The sequence below is a fragment of the Trichechus manatus genome, unplaced genomic scaffold (assembly GCF_000243295.1).
Source record: "Trichechus manatus latirostris isolate Lorelei unplaced genomic scaffold, TriManLat1.0 scaffold00028, whole genome shotgun sequence".
NCBI classification, from domain to species: domain Eukaryota; kingdom Metazoa; phylum Chordata; class Mammalia; order Sirenia; family Trichechidae; genus Trichechus; species Trichechus manatus.
Window position 1 is genome coordinate 18,420,855 of NW_004443964.1, and position 24,027 is coordinate 18,444,881.

The window sequence follows — 24,027 nt, forward strand, 5'->3', positions numbered from 1 at the left end:
TGTGTAGTCCAATACATTGACCTCTAGCCACGTGTGACTATTTTAGTTTAAATTAATTAAAATAAAATTAAAAATTCAGTCCCTCAGAGCTTCAAATTCTCGAAGAATCCAGACTTACTGGACCCATTGAGACTGGAGGAATCTCCGAGACTATTGCCCTTGGGATACTCTTTAAACCTAGAACAGAAACTATCCCCTGAAATCACCTTTTAACTAAATAGCAGGTTAGCTGAAAAGTAAAGAATTTCACCCTTGAGAACAGCGCTGTTTTAAAAATTATCCATATGAGACCAGATGGATAAGTTACTCTAAAGCATAGATGAGAAGTTTGCGGGGGCAGTGAGACTAAATTGATAGGAGTGAAACAGCTAAAATGGAAATAATGAGAATGTTGACCAAAAAAAAAGAAACCAAACCTGTTGCCATCAGGTCGAATCCATCTCATAGAGACCCTATAGGACAGAGTAGAACCGCCCTGTAAGGTTTCCAGGCTGTAATCTTTACAGAGAATGCTCCTTAGAAGCAAGGATGGCAAGACTTCATGTCACCTACTTTGTACAGCTTGTCAGGAGGAACCAGTCCCTGGAGGTAGGACATCATGCTTGGTAAAGTAGTCAGCAAAAAAGAGGAAGACCCTCAACAAGATGGATTGATACAGTGGCTGCAACAATGGGCTCAAGCATAAAAACAATTGTGAAGATGGTGCAGGTCCGGGCAGTGTTTCGTTCTGTTGTACACGGGGTCTGCTATGAGTTGGAACCGACTCAATGGTACCTAACAACAACAACAATCTTCACAGAAGCAGACTGCCACATCTTTCTCCCGCGGGGCAGCTGGTGGGTTCCGAACAGCCAGCCTTTCGGTCAGCAGTCGAGCACCGAACCACTGTGCCATCAGGGCTCCTTAGAATGTTGACGCAAACTGAAAAATGTAAACAATGTCACCGAATGCTATGTGTAGAAATTGTTGAATGGGAGCCTGTTTTGCTGTGTATAGTTTCACCAGAAATAAAATATTTTAAAATTTTTTTTCTGCTCTTTAGTCACAGGAGTCTCATTTCACATGCTCAGTAGCCGTAAGTGGTTTGTGGCTACCATATTGGACCACGAATATATAGAACAATTTTCATCACTGCAGAAAGTTTTGTCACACAGTGCTGCTCTAGATTATAGTCAAGACCAAAAAACAAAACAAGAACCCACAGGCCAGAAAGGGCGTTTGGCCCAGCATAATCCACAATACAATATTTTGCACACAGCAGGTCTTTGCAAATGTTAACTCTCCAGTGAGTCAGCTGTCTGCCAAGACCAGCTCCGTTTGCATTTTGTGTTTTTCTACGACCTGCGTATATTTGCGCGACTCCTTTCACTGTCTGTTTTTTCTGTCTGTCCTGTCTGTGAAACTATCAGCTTCTCCCCTTTCATACGGCTCCTGGGGAGTCTTTCTCCCACTAATCCATCAGTTTTAAGCCCCTGACACCCTTAACCGTGTTGTGAAAGCAGCCGAGGCTTAGGGCTCAGCATGTACGTTCTGTGAGTCATATCCTTCATTTTTTCTGACTTCTTCTTGTCCATTGTCGGATCCACTGTGGGCTGGGCCTCGCTTCTTTCAGGCCTCAGGCCTGTGTCGACGACGAGGCAGGTCACACACGCACACACTGGTTCTGACTGCCAGAGGGCCCCACCCTGCGAGGCTGTGAGTCATCTGTAACACCTGGCGTGGTGTGTGTCACAGCCGGCCCTCTTGACTCCAGCTCAGATTCCTTGCCCTCGAGGTGCACCTGAGACATGTACGTCATGGAGGGGGAATGTGCCGCCCTCGGTTTGTCGAGTGCGGCTCTGTGGGAATTTACGCTCAAGTTTGTTTCCCATCTTAGCTGTTGATCTGCTGAAGACACTGAATGCATTATCTTCTCCCCTCAAACTGGTTCCTTTTCCTGAATTTCTTATTTCTGCCCAAGTCAGAATTCTAGAGATTACCTTAGACTCCTCCTCCTCCTCACACTCCACGGCAATAGACACCAAAGCCTGACTCTCTTATCTCCTCTCTCTTGAATCTGTCCACCGTCACCTCCCTTTTCAGGGCCCTGTCTTTTTATTTATTTATTTTTGCTTGGTTTATGGCAGGAGTCATTTAGTTGTTTTGCCTTCATCTCACCCCTCCCAACCAGACTTCCAGGCGGCCGTAAGAGTGATCCCCCTAGAAGCAAATTGGATCATGCCACGCCTTTATTAAAAATTCTTCAGTGGTTCCCCATTGTCTTTGGGATCAAGTTCAAACACCTTAGCAGGGTATCAAGGCCCTTTTTTGGCCTGGACCCACACACCTCCTAGCTTCATCTGACCAAGCACTGTGTATCTTCAACTCCGAGGGCATCTTCTCAGGAAGAGTTTCCAGGGCTTCTCCTGGGGGTCAGGCGACTTTGCTCTTGTCCCTCCTTTGTATTCCCATAACACCCGGGCTGGAGTGCCCGTGGGGTAGATTTTCCTGTCTGCCTCCTCCCTTAGGCTGGGCGCTACTCCCGAGCAGACACTGGCTATTGTTGTATCTGCAGTGCCTGCAGTGCCTAGCACATAAGTGTAGCTCAGTGAAGACTTGAGGGCCGACAATTACAAAAATGTTTTAGGAATGTGCACATGTTCAAAGTCACAGCTCTAGCCATACAGCCGGAAGAGGGGTTCTCACTCTGAGTGGGACAGTCGAAACGGAATAATGCTACTTGGAGTGGCTTAATGTTCCTTGACCTGGTTTGAAATTATCAAGACGAGAGCAGTTTGGTGCAGCTGCCAATTACAATGGCCAGTTTGGGCTTGAAGGTGGAAACCCCTGAACTGGTGGTGACCAGAGTGACCAGCTAAAAAGAGCATTCTTCTCTGGCATAACCTGTGCAGAGAGACAGATGGCTTCTTTAAAGCACTGGCTAAGTTCCTTTTACCAGAGGTAGGCAAGAACACAAAGACGTAAGAACAGCTGGGCTGTAGCTCTCAGTGAGCAGAGGAAGCTCAGAATGGCCAGAAGTTGACCCAGGACTCACTCATACTTCATAATGGGGGTTGCCTTGTTGTGGTTGAATGTTCTGCCTGATGACTTACTGGACTGACTTGGATATTTCTCTTATGGTTAGATCATAGATTAATTGGAATACCTGGTGTGCAGGCTCCTCTGAAGGCAAGCCAGGAGGCTGGAGGTCTTCACCAGCATTAATGGAGTAAAGGAATAATAACTGTATCTTGGGCAAAGCCAGCAGGGCTTCATTTCTCCTTCATTTCTGTTCTTTGTCTGCGTTCCACTAGGTAATTTTAAATGGGGCATGGCAGTAAAATGGGGCAACTGTCAGTTTAAATTGAAGCAGCTTCCAGAACGCTGTCCTGTCTTTTTCAACAGACAAGCAAGACAGCCTCTTCAGTCCTTCCACCAGGGTGATTCTGCCATGTCACCCGGTGACACGAACCCCAATTGCTATCCCAACTCAGTGAAATTGTTAGTGCCGAGAATTGGTGACCTCTGACCCAAGGAGATTCCTATGTTAATTGGACTTAGCAGCTCAGAAATTGCGTGAGAGAAGATTATAATAAAATGGCTTTTTTCCATTGTATGTAGTGCTATGGATTTCAGCTTACTACATTTTATTAAAATTTCCCACTTAAAAAATAGTTCTAACTCATTTTTGAAACCAAAGAACTTATTAAAAACTAATTAAAATTCAGATATCAAAATTGTAAAAATCTTCCGTTGCAAGGTAATATTATCCAAATGCATATCTGCATTAAACATATTTTACAACATACAGCCTTTCATCCCAAACCTTTCTTTTTTCCTTCTGTAGTGCTTTATTTGTTAAGAAATTGTAAATCACCTGTGTACCAGACACTGTGTAGGTGCTATGGAGATATAGTAATTAATCAGCCGTGTCCCTGCCCTCAGGAAGTTTACAGAGTTGGTAAAATAAGACGTATATGAATGGCTACATTTAAGACAGTATCTGATGAGTGTAATAAAAAGGTAACGGGAAACCAGAGGAATCATCATAGAGATTAGAGATTTTAAACCAGACTTAAGTGAATGATGGACAGGATTTGGAGAGCAGAGGTAGGTAGGACATAGCCCAAGTCAAGGCAGAGATGGGCGCGTTTGGGAAATGGTGTGTGATCCAGTCTCCCTGCAGCAGGCAGAATGGGCATCAGACCTCGTTGTAGAGGTCCCCACCCCATCCTTGCCATAGAGAAGCCTGGTTCTTCCCAGATAATGCTTCCGCCCTACACATCCTCTTCAGGGTGGCTGTTCATATCCCTCCCATCCACCTGCCTCAGGACCAAGAAGCTGCAGGTGCCCTTCTTGCTTCCTGATGCTGTTCCCAGACCATTGCTCTCCAGGCTCTGTTGAAAATACTGGCCCACTGAGGTGTGTGCTGTTCTACTCCACCATCCTCTCCCCCTCATTATCCTTGTCCTTCATAAGGGCCACTCTGCCTTGTTCAGTGAAGACTCTGGTGGCTCAGTCTCTCTGCCACCCCATCTCTGATCTTCTGCCACAATCCTAAGTGACTTCAGTGCCCACATGGACAATCCTTCCACACCCTGTCTTCTTAGTTCCTGATGCATCTCAAGTGCCCTCCTCCATTCCACCCCACCACCCCTCCCATGGCACATGTTGGACCTTGTTATTCCCCAAAAGGACACCATCTCCAAAATCACTAGATTATTACCAGTCTCCAGGCCTTCCAGCTCTCCTGCTCAACCACTTCTAGTGTGGCATTTCTTCTACCTCTTGGAAACCTCTGGTCCATTGATTCCTCAGCCTTTGCCCTATCATTGCCCCTCTTGTACTTACTTCTTTTCTAGCATCTGAGATTCTGTGCTTGATCCTTTGGGAATTGCCTTGCCCCTCTGTCTTTTCCTCACACCTGTCTGGTGAAACCCTGCCCACCCAGTCTTTGGACCTGCATCCTGGTCACTGGCTACTGCTGGAGAAAATCATTCAACTTTGAAAAATGGTGCTGTGAAAGTTCATGGCCACTAACCTCGACTATGCTGCCCAGTTTCTTTGGTCAACTTTCCCTTCTACTTCAGATCTTCTTCCTTTACCCTGGTCTTCAGTCCCTCCTCTCTACCATTCCACACCATAATGATCCTCAGATGGGAATTTCTCAGCTTACTGCTACACAGCCACCACCCTCTTCCTTCTGCACCAGCTTCTCTTCATTCCCATCCATTAGCAACCTCTCCACTGTGCTTGGGATCCCACCCCTCTTGCTCTTCTCAGAACCCTGACCCTATCCATCATCACTTCTCTGCCTGTATCTCGGCCTTCCCATCAGCATTTAATCATGATCTAAGGTCTCCTCCCCACTGCCCCAAAAAACAGAAGGGCCCTTCCTTGATCCCACGTCCCCCTCCACTTACTTCTTCACAGCCAAAGTTCTCAAAAGAATTATTTGCACTGACTGACTCCATTTTCCCACTTCCTACTCACTTCTCAACCCACTCCAATCTGGCTTCCATGCTCGTCATTCCACAGAAATGGCTGTTCGTCAAAGGACTTCCTCATCTTGATTGCAGTGGGTCGCCTCCAGTCTTCTTCAAGCTTGATCTCTTGAAAGCATCTGCCTTGCTTGGCCACTCGATCCTCCTGGAAACGCTGCCTCCCTGAGCTTCTCTAACACCGCAGTCTTCTCCTGGCTTCCTCTCTTGTCTCTGGATGCTGCTTCCCGTTCTCCACTGTGGGCTTACCCTCCTCAACCCGGGCTCTGAATCCTGAAATTCCTTGAGGTTTGATTCTCTGCTCACTCTGTACCAGGGGTTTTTAACCTATTTCTGTTCCATGGACCTCTTTGGCAGCATAGTAAGCCCTCTGGGTCCCCTTCTCAAAATAATATTTTTAAATGCATAAAGTAAGCTACATATGATTCCAAAGAAAACCAATTTTATTGAAATACAGTCATCAAAATATTTTTAGAAATTTGTCATTCAGTAGTATATGTGCTTCTTTATTAACACATTAAATAACAAGTGATGGGTGTAAAGGATATTTTGAGACGTCTGCAACAAGTTTAATGAGGTGTGAAAATATCTGTGATTTCGATTGGTGACAAAATCACAGGTACTGCTAATACTACTGTAGTTTGTTGCCTTCACTGGTAAATGAAAAATATGCTTAGATTCCAGCTAGAGGTTATTGGAAATAAAACTGTAATTTTTTTTCCCATCTAAGTAACAGTGGCTGCAACAATGGGCTCAAGCATAACAACGATTATGAGGATGGCACAGGACCAGGCAGTGTTTCATTCTGTCGTACATAGGGTCACTATGAGTCAGAACCAACCAGATGGTACTTAACAACAAAGCTCATTCTCCCATCCAAGAAGCCCTGCTCTATACAGTCTTCTTAAATAATCTCATCCATTCCCAAGACTTTAACTGCCAATGACTCCCAAATTTACGTTTTCAACCCAAACTTCTCTTCTGATCTCCAGATCTGAATAGCCAACTGTTTACTCAGCATCTCTACTTGGATGTCTCAAAGACACTTCAAAGTCAACATGTCCAATGCTAAAGTTCCCTACCTGTTCCGTCATTCTTCCTTGTGTATAATATCATCAGAATCTTAGGAAATATGCCTGACACTTTCTCTCCACCCCTCGTCCCCATATTTATCACCAAGTCTTATTAATTTTACCTCCTAAATGTCTTTTTAATCCATCTGTGTCTTCTTCTCTGCCATCACCTAGTCAAGTTATTGCAGTGGCCCACCAACAAGTCTCTATAATCCCACTCCCGGCCCCACATCCCATTTTCTGTACCACCAAACCAAACTGGTTGTCATCAAGTCCATTCCAACTAATGGCGACTCCATGTGCGTCAGAGGAGAACTGTGCCCTATAGGGTTTTCAATGCCTGATTTCTGGAAGTAGATTACTAGTCTTTTCTTCCTAGGCTGTCTTAGTCTGGAAGTGCTGCTGAAACCTGTCCACTATGTGTGACCCTGCTGGTATTTGAAATACCGGTGGCATAACTTCCAGCATCATAGCTATGTGCAAGCCACTATAGTATGACAAACTGATAGATGCACGGTGGGCATATACATATACATTAGGGTGACGTTCACTGCTGTAACAAAGGGACTAAAAATGCGATGACTCAATCAAGATAGAATTTTATTTCTGTACATGTGACAGTCAGATTTGGTACTAAATCAGCAGACAACACCCCACTCAGACTTTCAGGGACTTAGGCTAATGAATGGTTCTGCCATCTTCAAGGTTGTTGTCACTCCAGCTCACAGGAAGGTGGAAAGGAAGAGGTGCAAGGCCAGAGATTTTCTCTAAAGTAGGCTTCACGCATCACTTCAGCTCACATTCCACTTGTGAGAGCTTCATCCCCCAGCCACACCTAGTTGCAGAGGAGGCTGAGAAATCCAGTCCAAGGTGGGCAGCCACATCAACTCTTATATCTTTAGAAGAAGATATTTTGGTGGAAAGTTAGTAGTCTTCATCACTTAGTCATTAAAACGGGTCTGAAAGAATACAGACCAAGCTGCTAGCAGTTTTATTTTAAGGTTGATGGGTTTATGAATGTTTTAAATTTTCTTTCTTTGTGTTCATCTTTATCTTTCCATTATGAACATGAATTTCTTTAGTCATAAAGCAAAGAATTACAATTTACAAAAATAAACAAATGCACCTACAAAGAGATTATTTCACTGGCAAGTTTGCAGGAAGATCTGTTTCCTCTCTCCAAAAGAAACATCCAGATGCATGTAAGATACCACTTTAAGCATTCTTCTACCCAGAAATCTTCAGTTGGACCCCTTTCTCTATCACGTTGACTCTCAATCTGTGGCTTGACTCTCAGAGACCCTCACAGTCTGACCCCACCCTGCCATCCAGCTTTATTTCTCACCTCTCCTCCCCACACCGCTGCTCTGGCAATCACCTCACTGCACTAGAATCAAGCCATGCTCATCACTCCATCCATACCTTGGCTCCTGCCTAGCCAGATCCTACTCATCCATCAAGTTTCATCACACACCACCTCCTTCAAGAAGGCTGCCCTTGACTTTTCACATTTTCTTGTGAATTTCTGTAGCCTTTAGAATTGGTGCCACCCAATTTGTCACTTAATTAAATGTTGCTTTTCATTTTGCTAGTATGGCATTAATCTTGTCTCCCTCACTGTAAGCTTCTTCTTTTTATATTCCTTCATAGTGCTTAGCATGGGGTTGAAGACATAATAGATGCATACGATACTTCTCCATTGATTCCCATGTTTTATGGCCTATTATTATTTTGGGTAGGAGGCATTTTCCTGCATAAAATTTTTTTTGTTATATAGGTATATTGTATATATGCTGATACAATCCTAGAAAAAAAACAAAACAGTGCAAATACAATTACAATTCATAATAATACTTTGATGCCCAGGCTCTCCATGTTCCTCAGATGTTCCTCTTGGCTAAAAGAAAAACATGAATTCAAAGAAAGGAGGAAGGAAAAAAATACATTATAGTGAAAATATACCTGAAAAATAAACTTGAAGCCAGTCTCAAGTTGCTACTAACCGTGACATTTTAGTGTTCAGATTCAAAACCCCAACAATTTTTGACAAGATGCTGATTCCTTTCCCATTGTCTACCACACAGAACACCCAAGAACATCTTACATAGGTATCCCTAATATTTAAAAATCCAATGTATGGAAATGGTGTGGTCACCACCTATGTAAACTGGGCAGCGATTTCTGGGATTGATATTCATTATAAAAAATACCTAGTGTCAGAAAACGTGTTGTAACCTACTAAATCCATAGCTGTGGTTATGATCTGTGAGTTCCGTGTGGCCATTGCAATGAATGATCGAACCTAGCAGAGAAGTAGAAAGTGCTATGGGAAGGACAACTGGTGTCAGAATTGGTAAAAAAAAAAAACATTGGAGAGAGTTGGTGTATCTGACCTCCACCTCATAGGAATCAGCTTTGAGCTGGTGCTGATTTTAATTCTCTCTCCTCCTTGTGAAGTTAGACAAGGAGGTCTGACACCACCATTTTTACACATCGTACTTGCCATTTCAGTAGCTTGCAGCTCTAGGTTCACCCAGTGATTACTCCATAGTGGGATTAATGGTAACCGTAGAGTGAGTTCTAAAATTCCACATGATTCTCCTTCAAAGAGCAAACCCACTGGCAATCAAACTTTACAGATACTTTAGTCACTGAGGCCACTGTTGCTGTCAGGACAGATACTCAAGCTGGGTCATCCCAACTTGCTAGCAGGAGTGTCAGACAGAAAGCAGGCAGGAGAAAGTTCTCTACAAAACTCAATGGTAGAGACAGGTGCCCATGATATTTATGCATATGGCAGCCCAACTGACTCTAAAAGGCATCTTCTGGCAAAATAGAGAGCAAGGACTGTTATTGCTGATTCTAGTTTCATTCTGCCTCACCTGGCAGCCATTTTAGGTGGGAGAGACAAATGGGGTTAGCAGCAGTTTGATTCAGGTCCATGGTACCTGAGTCCAAAAAAAAAAACAAGTTATTGATTGCTGTTCTTTATTGATCTTCAAGTCTAGAATTCTGGTGAACTCAAGACTATCCTGAACATGTGAAGGACTTTACTACTATTATAATTTTTTCTAGACAAGAGAACGTTTAGCCTGCTTTGTGCTACAACAACACTCTGTGGAGAACATACTTTATATTTCTTGAATACATAAAGGTATCTATCCTATCTAGAATGCTGTTGATACAAGCTGCCCTCAGTTCCTTTAGGTAGCTTTTGTGTTTGAGGTACAGCTTGATTGCAGACTTTGGAGACAGCCCTCTGAAGGTACTCATTTGCACCCACAGTCCCTTGTCACCCTTTGCATGTTGTCACTGTTTGACAGTCAAGGTTCACTGGCTTGATCATACTCGTTCATAATCTCACAAAAGTGAATTTATTTCAGATGTAATAAGCACACAATATCTCTGGCACCTGCTTGACACTACTCTTTTCTCTCCCCTCTTATTCACAGCACTTGTGCCTTATGTCCTAAGATCTGCTCGGCTCAGCCTTCCCTCACATGGCACATGGCAAAAATGGGTTTGGTACACATCAATCAGAATTTAGTAGCACACCTTAGTGGGGTGGGAGGTGAGGTGGCATACCAGTTAAGAACCAGTTTTCTGGGTCTTGGAAACGAGCTATTGGCCAAGAGGTGGAAAATAATTTCAAGTCCTTTTTGTCCCTGACTACTTCAGCCTCCTTGCTCTCCCAAACACGTCTGTTCATTGTCACCTTGCCATTTCAAACTTAACATTGTTAGATCTCAGTTTAAAAATCTAGTCATTCTCACATTTCCGAGGAAACACATTCCATTTCCCAACCCTTGTGTCTCCATCTTCCAGGAGGTCTAACTTGAGTCATTATAATGTTACTAAGCCCTTACTTCAGTGCCCCATGACATTTATATTCCCTAAATGTAAGTGCCTTGTTTTCCCAGGGTGAGTCTTTCTCTGAACTTTTAGAGCAAGGCTAGTGTCGGGCAATGGTAGCAATTTTACTTTATTATGTATGATACCAGAAGAGCAGATCTTTGGAAAATGTTAAATACAAAAATAATAATAATCCAGAAAGTATTAATTTTAACGATAACTTCTTTTAGTTAACACGGCATTATTAGTACTTTCTCAGCAAATTCCCAATAGAGATTTAAAGTCTACTCATGTATCATGTGGGTTTTCTTTTTAATGTCATAGGCTTTGATTTCGGTAGAGTTGGTTTTCTTCCCCCAAAGGAGTAGCAGTGTGCTGTTGCCTCCACCTCCATGTGACATTTCAACTTATGAACATATGGGAGAAGCAATGAAAACTGTAATTACTGTTCAGAGTTACAAGTGGAAAAAGCGCAGTTTTAAAATCAACTTTAAATAAAATAGTTTATTTATTATTGTTCGATAATCTCTAAATGGTGTTGAATATTTGCCATTAGAGCTTTACTGTCTAAAAAAACTGCACCATATTTTCTTAAAACTAGATAAATTTCAAGCAGTTATATGTAAGATTATAAATTATATAGCCTTGAGAAGAAACTGAGAGTTGGGTGTAGGAGCTGACCCATCTCTGCATTCATGTCTCTTTGGAATAGAAGAAATCCAATGGAATTTTTAATTGGAGCTTTTGGTTTTAGTTTCAACAGTGCTCAGTAATTGGCTAGTTAATTTTGTTAAATGGCTGAGCATGAATTAATGACTAAATATAAAAGCTACCACTTACATGACACTGTGTGTCTGGTACTCTTCAAGTGCTATATACATATATTAGCTCATTTAATACTCACAAAACAGCCAAAAAGTAGATACTGTTGTTCATGGATGGAGCCCTGGTGGCATAGTGGTTAAGAGTTCGGGTGCTAAGCAAAAGGTCAGCAGTTCGAATCTACCAGCTGCTCCTTGGAAACGCTATGGAGCAGTTCTGCTCTGTCCCGTAGGGTCACTGTAAGTCAGAACTGACTCAACAGCAGTGTGGATTGTTCATGGATGAGAAAATTTGAGACAGAGAGATTAATAACTAACCCAAAGTCTACAATTACTACATGGAAGAGCCAGGATTCACTCCCAGGGAGTCTTAAATACCACACTTTAGCACCAGAATGAGTTACTACAACGTCTTCTATCCTGTGGGAGAGGGTGATATGACTGGTTTTCATGAGGGAGGATAGATGTTTGAGAACATGAACAAAGACACAAAATGTTGAAATGGTTTGTTTAAGAATACTCAATGGGGCAAGCAAGAAAAGATTCAGTAGCACGTGCATAAGTATTATAGTTCTTGTCATTGAGGCTTTAGTTTCCAGCTGACAAAATGCTGACTGCTAGCTGCAATTTCTAGACTCCTAAGAGTGATTGCCACCTGGAAATAAGGTTGATGGCTCTACCCAGGAGCCAGAACATGATGTACTTGGAATGCAGATGCGCAATCCCATACATTACAGGCATGGCTTAATTGGCCAAGCTTTCTTTCACTTCTCCAGTGCTGCTAAAGGCTTGAGGTATAGTGAATGGGTGAAGAAATGGTAAACGTGACCTCCAAAACCAAACCCGTTGCTGTTGAATCGATTCCAACTCATAGCAACCCTACAGGGCAGAGTAGAACTGTCCCGTGGGGTTTCCAAGGCTGTAGTCTTTATGAAGTAGACTGCCACAGCTTTCTCCCACAGAGCGGCTGGTAGGTTTGAACCACTGATGTTTCAGTTAGCAGCCGAGCCCATTGCACCACCAGAGCTCCTTCAACATGACCTATCACCAGTTAAGAGTCTCCTTGCTAACCCCTGTCAACTCACTTCTTCTGGAGACAAGCAGAGAATTCCAGGCACTGGGGGAGACAGGGATGGACCCACTAATATTAGCAAACACCAGCTCTGATGCTGTAGCCACAGGTGTTGGTAACCTTAGCACAGAGCATCTTTCCTGCCTTTCTGCTGGCTGGGAATAAAAGGCCCAAGAGCAGGGCCCTGTGTGAGCGGGCTTCTCCTCCCAGTGACATGAGCTGTTTGCGATGGACAGTTCATGGAAGAAATCCTGTCCTGCGCTCACTAATGCTGTTCTCGCCGGTGACTTCTAGGATCTAATTACAATCTTAGGCATCATAATTAAGATCTGCCCATATTTCCTTTTCTGGGAATGGAGAAGCTATCTCATATTTTTAAATGACCTAATATTTCACCTTTGCCATCTCAGAATAATTTTCAAGGATTTCCATTAAATTCCAGAATCAAAAGGGAAAGGGAAAATAGTCAATGCATTATGTCCTGTCCTTTGCCTGTCCCTTTATCTTAGGGTGGTCTATTTTCTGAAAATGTACAGAGAAACACTAATTATTTGAAGGCTGTATCCAGACTCGAAATTAAAAAGCCATGATTTATAATCTAGAAGGATAGTGATCTGTCCACCTGTAGATTTATACAGACTTCTTTATAGACGAGTGACAAGTAGGGGGCTTGCTTAGAGTTTAGTTGTCTTATGTTGTGCCCAAAAATTCAAAGCTATTCAGAGTGTTTTCCTGAGTCAGCAGCCTGTGAAATGAAAATGCTACAACTGTCGACGTGAAGGATAAGCAAGATCAATACAAATTGCAACAGTTGGGGGAATGCAGGGGACATTAACTCAGCATTCCATGTCTGCAAAAGGATGGCATTGTCAAAGGACTTTTCATTACAGGATTAAAAGCAGTGTGAGGAGTCCCTGAGTGGCTCAGTTAAGTGTTCAAGTATAACTGAAAGGTTGGTGGTTCGAACCCACCGAGAGGTGCCTCGGAGGAAAGACCTGGTGATCTGCTTCCGAAAGGTCACTGGCTTGACAACCCTATGGAGTGCAGTTCTACTCTGGAGGACATGGGGTCCCCGTAAGTCAAAATTGACTCGATGGCAACTAGTTTGTTATTTTATCTTATTTTGAGGAGGTGCAATGTGAGAAAACTTAGAGACACCTCCCACCCCAGGGTTGTTTGTTGCAGAATGTATAACTATAGCCTAGCAAGTCAGACGAACACCAGGACCTGCAACAATAACCCAAAACCAAACCCGTTGCTGTTGAGTTGATTCCAACTCATACTGACCCTATAGGACAAAGTAGAACTGCCCCATAGCGTTTCCAAGGCTGTAATCATTATGGAAGCAGACTGCCACATCTTTCTCCCTCGAAGCAGCTAGTGGGTTTGAATTGTCGACCTTTCGGTGAGTAGCTGCACGCTTAACCACTGTGCCACCAGGGCTCCTTGGTGGGTATAAGTGTGGCAAAGTATAAAACTGTTGAATGCCTGATAATTTTTATTGGGGCTGCAAGGCTGTGCTGGGATATTCTAACATGGCAGGGATCATGATTTGTCCACCTGTAGGTTTATACTGACTTCTTTATAGAAGTAGGGACTTGACAAGTAGGGACTTTTCAAAAGTCTTATGTTGTACCCAATAATTCAAAGTATTGAAACTGGGGTCTGATTTACCCAGTCCCCATCACACTATCTAAATTTCCTTTTCATTGCCAAATATATGATGAACGTAAGGGACATTTTTCCCTACCCACCCCCAAAGCAGTTCAAATAACAGTAAAGAGCACTAATTGTTTCTCCTGCTTTCCTATGTAGCTTTTAACATGAGCTGCTTGTTGGTCACCAAATTACTTAAGGGTCAGAAATGCATTCTTCTCATGTTGTTCTAAAGTAAACTCATTAACTTTGATGTCATTTCTAAGTTGAGACACCTAGTCAGTCAAAATCTCACTGGCGAAAGGACATACTCAGCATGGCAGGATGCTCCAGTATTATTGCTGGAGAGGTCGCTGTATCTGCCTGATTTCTTTTTTCCCTGTTGACTGAAGGTGACATCCTTGGTCATTGATATTCAGACACCTTTCATTTTCGGTAGAGTTCTGCTGAGGAGGATCCTCTTGCCGAACCAAGATTATCTGCCAAGACTTCCTCTATTAAATGTGATTCCAAACTTCCAGCAATTGACCAAACATCAGTCAAGCAGAAACATAAAAGTACGATGACTCCAAAGAAGCCAGAGAAAGCCGGCCCCAGCAAACCCTGTCCAGGTGAGTTGCTGGTTTACTGAAATTCACAATATCTCAAATCCCAGTATAAAAGGTAAGGACAACCATCCAACTGGTGGTATTGGTTAAACCTAGTGTTTTTGAAGTAGCTAGTTCAGGTTTTAGAAGGTTGCTGGTAATACACAAACAGTAAAATTAATTTCAGAGTAGACTACCAGGTCAAGAAGGCATGAATTGTGCAGAGTAACTGTTTCCCCTGTCCGAGTTTTCTGGCCAGTCATTTGCTTTGGGTGGCACTTGCCTAGAATTGCTGCCTTTTCATCTTCTTCACCCTTCTTGGGGGATAAAGGCATTTGGCCCCAGGTATCAAGTTTTATGACTCAAGCAAGAGCATGAAGAGAAGCTTTCAAAAGCATCTGAATGGCATGATTTATAGCTGAGAGAGAGTAATAAAGTTCCCCAGTTCTGGGTTTGTCCTCTGGGAGAGGACAAACCTTTTGTGCAATTTGGTGAATAATTCACTCTTTAGCTCCTTTGAAGCAAAGACAAGCCCTGTGCTTGAGGCAGGAATGATTTAATAGTATCCAGAAAGGGGATAAATTCAACTGAAAGTTTAGAATCCCTCAGGCTTGTCGCCGTCAAAGCCAACATCTGTAGAACAAACTTGAGTCCTCTGGGAACTGACGTCTGAGTCAGGGTAACTAGGCGGAAAGGTCTGCCTTCTGCTTTGCAGTGGAATGGGAATGATCCAGATTAAAGGCTGAAGAATTTGTAAATAGCATGCAATTCACTGAATTCCAAATCACAGATGTTTTCTAATCCGAAATAGCTCCTGTCATACAACCAGCCATCCAGTTCAGTCTTAATGCATTTTCAGAAAATGGCAGCTTTCACTCAGATTAACCACCCACGTTTTATTACTTTAATGAAGTTAAAACCAAATTGACTTCTGAAATGATGTCCTTTCAGGCAAGGCCCCAACTCTTTTTCCTTATTTAATCAGGGGAAAGTATTATCATAGTTAACAATTTCTCATGTTGAAGACCTTTAGTAGGAATTAGGATTTTAATTCAGCCATCTAAGGCTGAAATGGAACAGATAAGGTCATTCTCCAAATATTTTAAAATATATGATGTAATTTATTAAGTTGTGGATGTTTCTAATTGCAAAAATTGAATTTAAGTTTAAATAATGCAACTCCATTCGTTCAATATAATTTTTAGCCTTCTTGCTAAAATTGGATAACTGTTAGCATCGTGTGCTTTGTCATCTGTGGAGAAAAATCATTCAAATGAACAGTGTAGGCCAACTCTGTGATTTCGGTGTGTCTGATTAATAAGATATTTTTCAGTCCAAGCAAAATCCATAGGGAACTTACAACACTGACAGAAAAGGAAAACTAATTCATTTTACATTCTATAAAGCATCTAACTTGAAGAATTATCAGACTGGAAGATGCCAAGGTGTAGGCAACAGAGCCAAGTTGGCAGGAAAATATCTATTTCATCAAATGAGGGAGGGTATCTGTAGCACAGCCTTTAAAAACCATCAGCTTTATTGTCATAGTGGGGCCCTAGACCATGTCCAGGACCCATGCATCTGTGATTGATGTCAATTGCTATAGAAGCTGAATCAGTTGTGCAGTTCTCTGGGTTGATCATGCACCTGGCTAAAAGCAAAGCATTGGTGTGTTAAGGTCCATTTGCTTTACATGTGTAGACTCATCCTTAAAAAAAGCCAGTTGCTAAGGAGTTGATTTCAACTCATGGTGACCCTGTATATGTCAGAGTAGAACTGTACTCCACAGGGTTTTCAATGGCTGATTTTTCAGAAGTAGATCACCAGGCCTTTCGTCCCAGTCTCCTCTGGGTAGACTTGAACCTTCAACATTTTGGTTACCAGCCAAGCACATTAACTGTTTGCACCACCCAGGGACTCCAGACTCACCCTTAGAGATCGTTAATAAGCATAACAAAATGATAACCTGGAGATATGGTAAGAATTTAAGCTGAGTTTGTTCAGAGAGTCAAGTGGCATAGGGGGCACAGTTAGGGATACTTTCTAGACATATCCAAACACCTGGTGGGATTAATTTACTGGGTTTGAAGGCTCAGGACAATAGTCTCATGGGACAAATAGGTCAATTGGCATAATTTAGTTCATAACGTTCTGTATCCTAGTTTAGTGAGTAGCGTCTGGGGTCTTAAAAGCTTGCGAGTGGCCATCTGAGATATAACTATTGGTCTCTTCCCATCTGAAGCAAAGGAAAGTGAAGAAAACCCAATACTCAAGGAAGAAATTAGTCCACAGGAATCACAGCCTCTTCTAGCCTGAGACAGAAGAACTAGATGGTGCCCAGCTACCACCACCTACTGTTCTGATCAGAGACACAATAAAAGGTTCTGGTTAGAATGGGAAAAAAATGTAGAACAAAACTCAAATTCATAAAAAAAGGACTAGACTTACTGGACTGACAGAGACTAGAGAAACCCCTAAGACTATCACCCTAAAATACCCTTTTAGCCTGGAACTGAAGCCACTCCCAGAGGTCACCGTTCAGTGAAATAATCGATTGACCTATAAAATAAACAATAACACCTGTGAGGAATGTGCTCCTTTAAGCAATCAACTATAGGGGCCAAAATGATCAACATTTACCCAGAAGCAAAGATGAGAAGACAAGGAGACGCAGGGAAACAGGATGAATGGAAACGGGGCAGGCCGTGTGGAAGCAGGGAGAGTGCTGATACATTGCAGGGGTTGTAACCAACGTCATGGAATAATTTGTGTATGAATTGTTAAATGGGAATCTGATCTGTTGTGTAAACTTTCACCTAAAACACAGCAAAATATCCAAAAACAAAAAGAAAGTCAAGTGGGTGGTTGTGACAATTCAGAAAATTTAGATAAATACCCTGATTTTACAGAAAAAAAAAAGAATTTGGAGTCTGAGCTAGCTGGACACGTTAAATCACTAAGTAAATTCTCAGTTCCCTGCTTTAACTGGCCTCTGTAGAGAAATACTTTCCTAAAGCATTTTGCGGGTGGTCCACAGTTGGCAGTGAGTCACCAAAACTTCCCACGTCAGACCTGTGATTCTCTGTGAACCCGAAGCATTGGACATGGTGAAATCCCTTTGTTTTACATCTGCCTGATAGGCTAGCCTTCCATACTCTGCTATGCCAGACATTGACTGAATAAAGTAATCTATCTGGGGGAGTGTGGCTTGACTCACATGCGAATCTATCTAATGCTAATCCATGTCATAAAAGGGTTTTGTTGCATGTGAACTGTCTTCTAGAGACCCCAGAATGGCTCTTCATAATATAGGAAATACCAGGTCCCTCTACAAACAGATTTATAACTGAGATGGCCTCAGATTCTCATTGTTCTTCACACTTTATTAGAAAGAATTCATGCATTTAAAATTAAGTTCATATATTTCATGGGACTGTTTCTAGATGAAGGAGCCCTGGTGGCACAGTGGTTAAAGCACTCCATTGCTAACCAAAAGGTCAGTAGTTCAAACCTATCAGCCACTCTGCAGAAAAAGGATGTGGTGATCTGCTCCCCTAAAGATCATAGTCTTGGAAACCCTATGGGCCAGTTCTACTCTGTCCTATAGGGTCACTGTGAGTTGGAATTGACTCGGCACGAACATGTGTGGTTCGGTTTGAGGTTTCTAGATGGGTTCTTCATTAGCTCGAGCCATGCAGTGGGGTGGGGATTTTAAGGGTGAGTGCTTTGGAGTCAAAATGTTGGGCTACAGCATGGATGAATCTTGAAAACATGCTAAGTGAGATAAGCCAGACACAAAAGAACAGATATTGTATGATCCTACTTACATGAAATACTAGAATAGGCAAATGTATAGAGACAAAAGGTCATTAGTGGTTACCAGGGGCTGAAGGGAGTGGGGAATAGGGTGTTATTGCTTAAGGGGTACTGAGTTTCTATTTGAGGTGATGAAAACTTTTGGAAATAGACAATTGTGATGGTTGCACAATATGGTAAGTATAATTAATGTCACTTAAAATTTGACACTTAAAAACAGTTAAAATGGCAAAATTTTATATATTTGTTGTATATATAAAGCATATATATATATAACAACGCTAAAAAATTTTTTTAATGCTTCGATTAGCCTCTCGGGCCCATTTCTTTACTGTGTACCTTTGGGCAAGTAACTTCTCTGTGCCTCAGTTTCCTCATCTGTAAAATGGAAGTAAAAACAGATCCTACCTGCTGTGAAGATTCAATGATATACACTCAGCTATAAGTACAGTGCCTGCCCCCATACACACTTGACAAATTATAGCATTATATCTAGCACACGAAAGTTACATTTAGTTAGGAGAATGGACTAGAAAACTGTATTTTTTTTTATCTTAATACTGCCCCCCCCCATCTTTTCTTCCTTCAACAAAAAGCAGAGTTGTATTTTTAAAATTTCTAACATATATGCAGGTCCAGACACTTTTACTATACCCTGAGCTTCCAAAGCCAAACACCAAGTGGGAAAAAGTGAATAATCAGAAAGCACCCAGCAAGCTGAGATAGGTGTTATCTCCAAAAGGACATGGAAAATTCAGGCAGTGAGTCAAGATCCAGCTGGGGCTGACGTGCAGTTTATCCAGAATCTGCAATTTCATGACCAAGGTGAACACTGCTGTAGGGTAAGAAGTCAGCCTAGCAGAGTTCCCTGCTCTTATTTCAGAATCATATATGGATCAGGGGGAAGCAGAACAGTCAGCAGGCGCAGCAAATTCAGGGGTAAGGGAAGTGCTTCCCATTTCCAGCTGCTCCCCAGGCCCTTCCCAGCCCAGAGGGAGTTGGGAAGGAGCCACCTCTCCTCTCCAGGCCACTAGAGGCATCCAAAGGCCATTGTGCTGTAGGGTTCTGGCGCCTGGAGCCTGAAAGAGCTCTCTGCCCCAGTGCCAGGCTATGGGGAGAAAGTGTGCCCTCTCCTCTCACCTGGAGCTTGGGCAGATGCCCCCAGGTTATGTGCCAGGAAAACAGATCTGGATGGAGTCCTCAGAACCTGCTTCCAAAATCTTGCCCTTTAAAACACAGCCACGCATTCAGAAATTATCCTCACTTATTTTTGAGTTCAGTGTTGGTCATTCCCAGATTCAGATTCGTGGGAGCAGCGAGACCTGTTTAACTTTATAGTGGCTCATCATGAAGATATGTCCTTGTAAAATTCAGAAAAAGCAGTGGATTCAGATTTTAAAAGCTAAACATTAAAAGTAACTGTGGTCAATTTTGGATTGGGGAATTTTTTTTTATTTTTGAAGAGCAGCCTGGAGGAGAAATTTGAGGGTAACTCCTAAATCTTCATTTCTTCCCTTGCAAATAACTTCTATTGAAGATTTTCTCTGCAAGAATGAGATTGATGGGTTTCCAGTCAAGTCCAATTGATATTCAACTTTGTAAGCTATTTGCTCAAGTTAGAAAAACAGTAACGACTACATAAGTGAATACTTGCATTTTTACAGAGAGAATCGTCATTCTCAGTCCATTTATCACAATGCCTCTAAGACAGAGGGGTTGGGTGGGGGCGGTTCACAGAGCCCAGGATTTTAAGTCCTGGTTCAGAATCCTGGTTCTACCACTTTATAGTCCTATAAATGTGGGCTGGTACTTCTGTGAACTCAGTTTCCTCGTCAGTAAAATGGAGTTATTACCTATCTCAACAGATAGAGAGGAGAATTAAAACCCCCGTGTAGGCTAGGCCTTAAGTAAAGGTTCATTCCCAGTCCTTCCTCCCTCATGAACCCTGCTCCCAACACCACTCGCTGCTCCAGGGTTAGTGTCTCTACAAGAGAATTGCTCGACCAAAGACAATTTAGTTTGAGATGTAAGAGAGGTAATAAATTGATCATAAATCATTTTAACTATTTGATTATTGATGAAGCCATCCATTTGTCTAATACCTAGGTGGATGTTAGCAAAGACGTTCAATCACCACCACATCCCAGGGAAGGATACCAGGGCAGATTTGCTTTCTCATCCATCACTCACTTATTCAGCATTTCTCGCATTCATTTGCTGCATGCTTACCTGCCAAGCACTGTGTGGGGGCCAGGGATACAAAATAAAGCACACGGGACCTGCCCTCCAAGGGCTTACCACCTAGAGGGAGGGCAGGACACCAACAGGGACAAGTAATGTGATCCATGCCTGACCAAGGTAATTCTAAGAGCTTCTCAGAGTAAGAGGGGTGAGAATCCTGAAGGTCAAAGGGATTTAGCCCGGGGAAGAAGGCAAGAAAGATACGCCCAGCAAGGGTGCATGGAGGAGAGACAGAGAGAGAGCAAGGAGAGAGAGACAGACAAACAGACATTGGGAGTTACAAATAGTCTAGGGCCTTGCTCCTCCAAGTATCCCCAGACTAGTAGCAGAAGCATCACCTGGGAGCTTGTTAGAAGTGCAGACCCTCACACCCCACCCCAGACTTACTGAATTGGAACCTACATGGTTAACAAGCTCTCCAGGACATTCGTATGTACATTCGAGTTTGAGAAGCTCTGGTTTGGGGTCAGGGTACAAATTAGGAAGTGTAGACATGAGGCCCTACAGGTAGGCAAGGACCAGGTCCCCAAGGGCCTTGAATGTCATGCTGTAGGTGATGGAGTGGCATCGAAGGGATCTAAACAGAAAAGGGATGCAGTTAGATGGGCACTTTTAAAAGTTGACTCTGGCTGTAGCATGGAGAAGGGGCCGGCCGGAAGGACGAGGGCAGCCAGATGCTGGCTGGGAGACCAGACGTGCAGTAGTTGCAGTAAACTCAGGGGGAAAATGAGAAGGGCTTGACCTGGAGCAGAAGAAGAGGGGATAGTGAAGAGGATGTAGGCTTGAGAGATAAGAAAGTAAACCTGACAGAGCTTGGTGACTTTTGGATGTGGGGATGAGGAAAAGGGAGACTCAAAGAGAAGATAGAGCTCTGGCCTGAAAATTAGGCCATTAAGTGTTGCCTTTATCAAGGCTGAGAAAGCAAGAAGAGGGTGAATTCCATTCAGTGGGTGTTGTCTTGGAGGGGCAGACAGGATAGCCAGTTGGAAATGCCAGGAGGCAGCAGGACCTAGGTCTGCTGCTTCTCAGGGCAATTCCGGCTGCCTGTAGGAATTCAAGGGCCACCAGTGAGCAAGAGATGGTTGAAACTACAAGAGTGTGTCCCCTAGAGAGGAGAGAGAGTACAAGAAGGGATGATAAGAACAATTAAGGGAAGAATGCGGGAAGGCTACTACAGAGAAATGATCTGAAAAGTACTACTGCAGACACCAAGGGAGAAATTTCAGGAAGGAGTGGATAATAGCATCAGATGCTACAGAGTATTCAAACAAATAAGGACTGAGAAGCCTCTATTATAGGTAAGGAATTTTAGAATTGGAACTGATTTTAGCTGCAGCATTTCCCAAGCTTCTCTGATGATAAGAATCACCTGGGCGGTGCACAAAGAAAATACAAATCCCTGGTTCCCAGCCCAGAACCACCAATGAAGGGGGCTGCAAAACTGCTTGCTTCCCAAGCGCTACAGGTGATCCTCATCACAGAGGGCTGGCAGCCTGTCTGAGAAGCCTTGCTTCTCAAACTTTAATGTTCATGCAAAAACCTGGGAAACTTGTTAAACTGCAGGCTCTGATTCAGGAGGTTTGGGTGGGCTGAGATTCTAAGAAGCCCCCAGGTGATGTCTATGCAGCTGGTGTAAGGGCCACCCTTGGAGGAGCAAGGCTGGGGAAAATCCCCATCTCCTTTTGCAGATAAGGAAACTGGTTCTGAGAAGGTAAGCAGGTGAGCCAAGGTGTCAGAGCTGAGGTTTGTCCTGCCCAGTGGGGCCTGTCTGGATTTGACTCCATCAGGCACCCAAAGTCTCCCTCCAGCAGGGTTTGCAGGTTGAGGCTGAAGTTAGTGAACAAATCATTGCCTGCACTTGGACACCACTCCTATCCACCTGCTTTTTTCTCCTTGGCGCCTCTCTCTTCCCATAATCCCACCAGGATCTCTCTGCTTCTCTCTTTTTCACCCCAAGCTTCTGCTCTGCAGCTGAGACAAGATTAGGGCATGACCGCAAGCTCCTACAAATGGAGGACCGGGGGAGGGAGCCTTACCTAAGTCAGACTTTGTAGGCCACCATAGGTTGCTGCCAGAACAGCCAATTAGACTGGCTGTAGGAGCTAATGAGACCTCATGGCGCAGTAGTTAAAGCACTCAGTGCTAACCAAAAGGTTGGCGATTTGAACCCACCAGCTGCTCCGCAGAAGAAAGATGTGACAGTCTGCTTCCATAAAGATTTACAACCTTGGAAACCTATGGGGCAGTTCTACTCTGTCCTACAGGGTGACTATGAGTTGGTATTGACTCAGTGGCAGTGGGTGGGTAAAAGAAAGGACTGAGAACTTCTACCTGGGAGCCCAGAACATTCCCTAGGAACTTAAGGGGGAAGAACTTCCCTACAGCCCTCAGGGGAGCCAAAGCTGTTGACCAGAGAGGGTGTGATGGTGATGCCATTTCCCCTGGTTAACTCTTCAGTGACTTTGAGATCCAAGATAGGTGCCTATTGGGCAGGAGCCAGCCCTGTTGGTCATGTGACACCTCCCTCCACAGCCCCCCAACAGCACTTTTTGAGTTTTGATTCATTCACAGACTTTTTGACGTCCTTCCCCACCATGAGTGCTGCTTCCTGATTGCTCTTTTTCTTTTGTGCAGGTGACAGCAGCGAGCACCCCCTGTTCTGTGTTGAATATTCCCCTTACTGCACCGTCTTTGCTCTCTCCCCTGTCCCGCAGCCTGATACCGATTACTGCTGCCTCCTGCTGCCACTAGTGCCGCCAGTGCCCCGGCTGGCCCGGGACCCCCCCACCTCTCTCCCTCCGGTTGCCTTTCCTTCCTTCACTAGCCCCCCAGCCTTCTCCCCAGGCCCTGTGCCCCAGTCCCCGGCAGCCCTGTGCTACTTCCCCATCTCTAGCCCCACTCCCACAGAGACCCCTGTGCTGTGCCTGCCCGGCCCCAGAAGGCCCAGTAAAATTTACCTTGTGTGGTAAGCCCCCTTTGGCAGGGCACACGGCACAGGGGAGCCAGGGAGAGGGGAACTCCAGGCTTCCAGAAGGCAAGTGGAAGGGAGGAGGGCCAGAGGACAATGCCATGAACACTACCAGGAGGTGTGGTGTGCAGGGAAGCAGGAAGACGAGACAACCGCAACCGCTTCACTGGGGTTCCGCCTTCTAGCACTAAAGGAGTGAGCGACCAATAAAATTCCGTCATCTCTCAAGACTCATTCGATTTCTTAACTCCTGTGTCTGGCACACTTTGGAACGTGACCACCAGAATCGGAACAGGCTCTTTCATGTCTGATCATACCCTTGGCCGTGTGAATATGCCACACGGCGAGTCGCCTGAGAAGGTGGTGCCAGGGGCAGGTCGTTGTGAAAGCACACGCTGGTACTGAAAACCCATCCAGAACCACCCAGAGGAGGAATGAATGAAAGGGCTCAGTGCATGTTT

The 24,027-nt window shown here is 43.7% G+C and overlaps 1 protein-coding gene across 2 annotated transcripts in view; it reads left to right on the top strand.

Moving 5' to 3' along the window:
* Window positions 1-24,027, top strand: part of MARCHF10 (membrane associated ring-CH-type finger 10) — an 82,634-nt gene that overhangs the window by 16,348 nt on the left and 42,259 nt on the right. For both annotated transcript variants that reach the window (XM_004374437.1, XM_023729379.1), the window contains exon 3: window positions 14,394-14,565. In XM_004374437.1, the coding sequence (XP_004374494.1) occupies window positions 14,394-14,565 (172 nt within the window). The remainder of the gene's footprint in view (window positions 1-14,393; window positions 14,566-24,027) is intronic.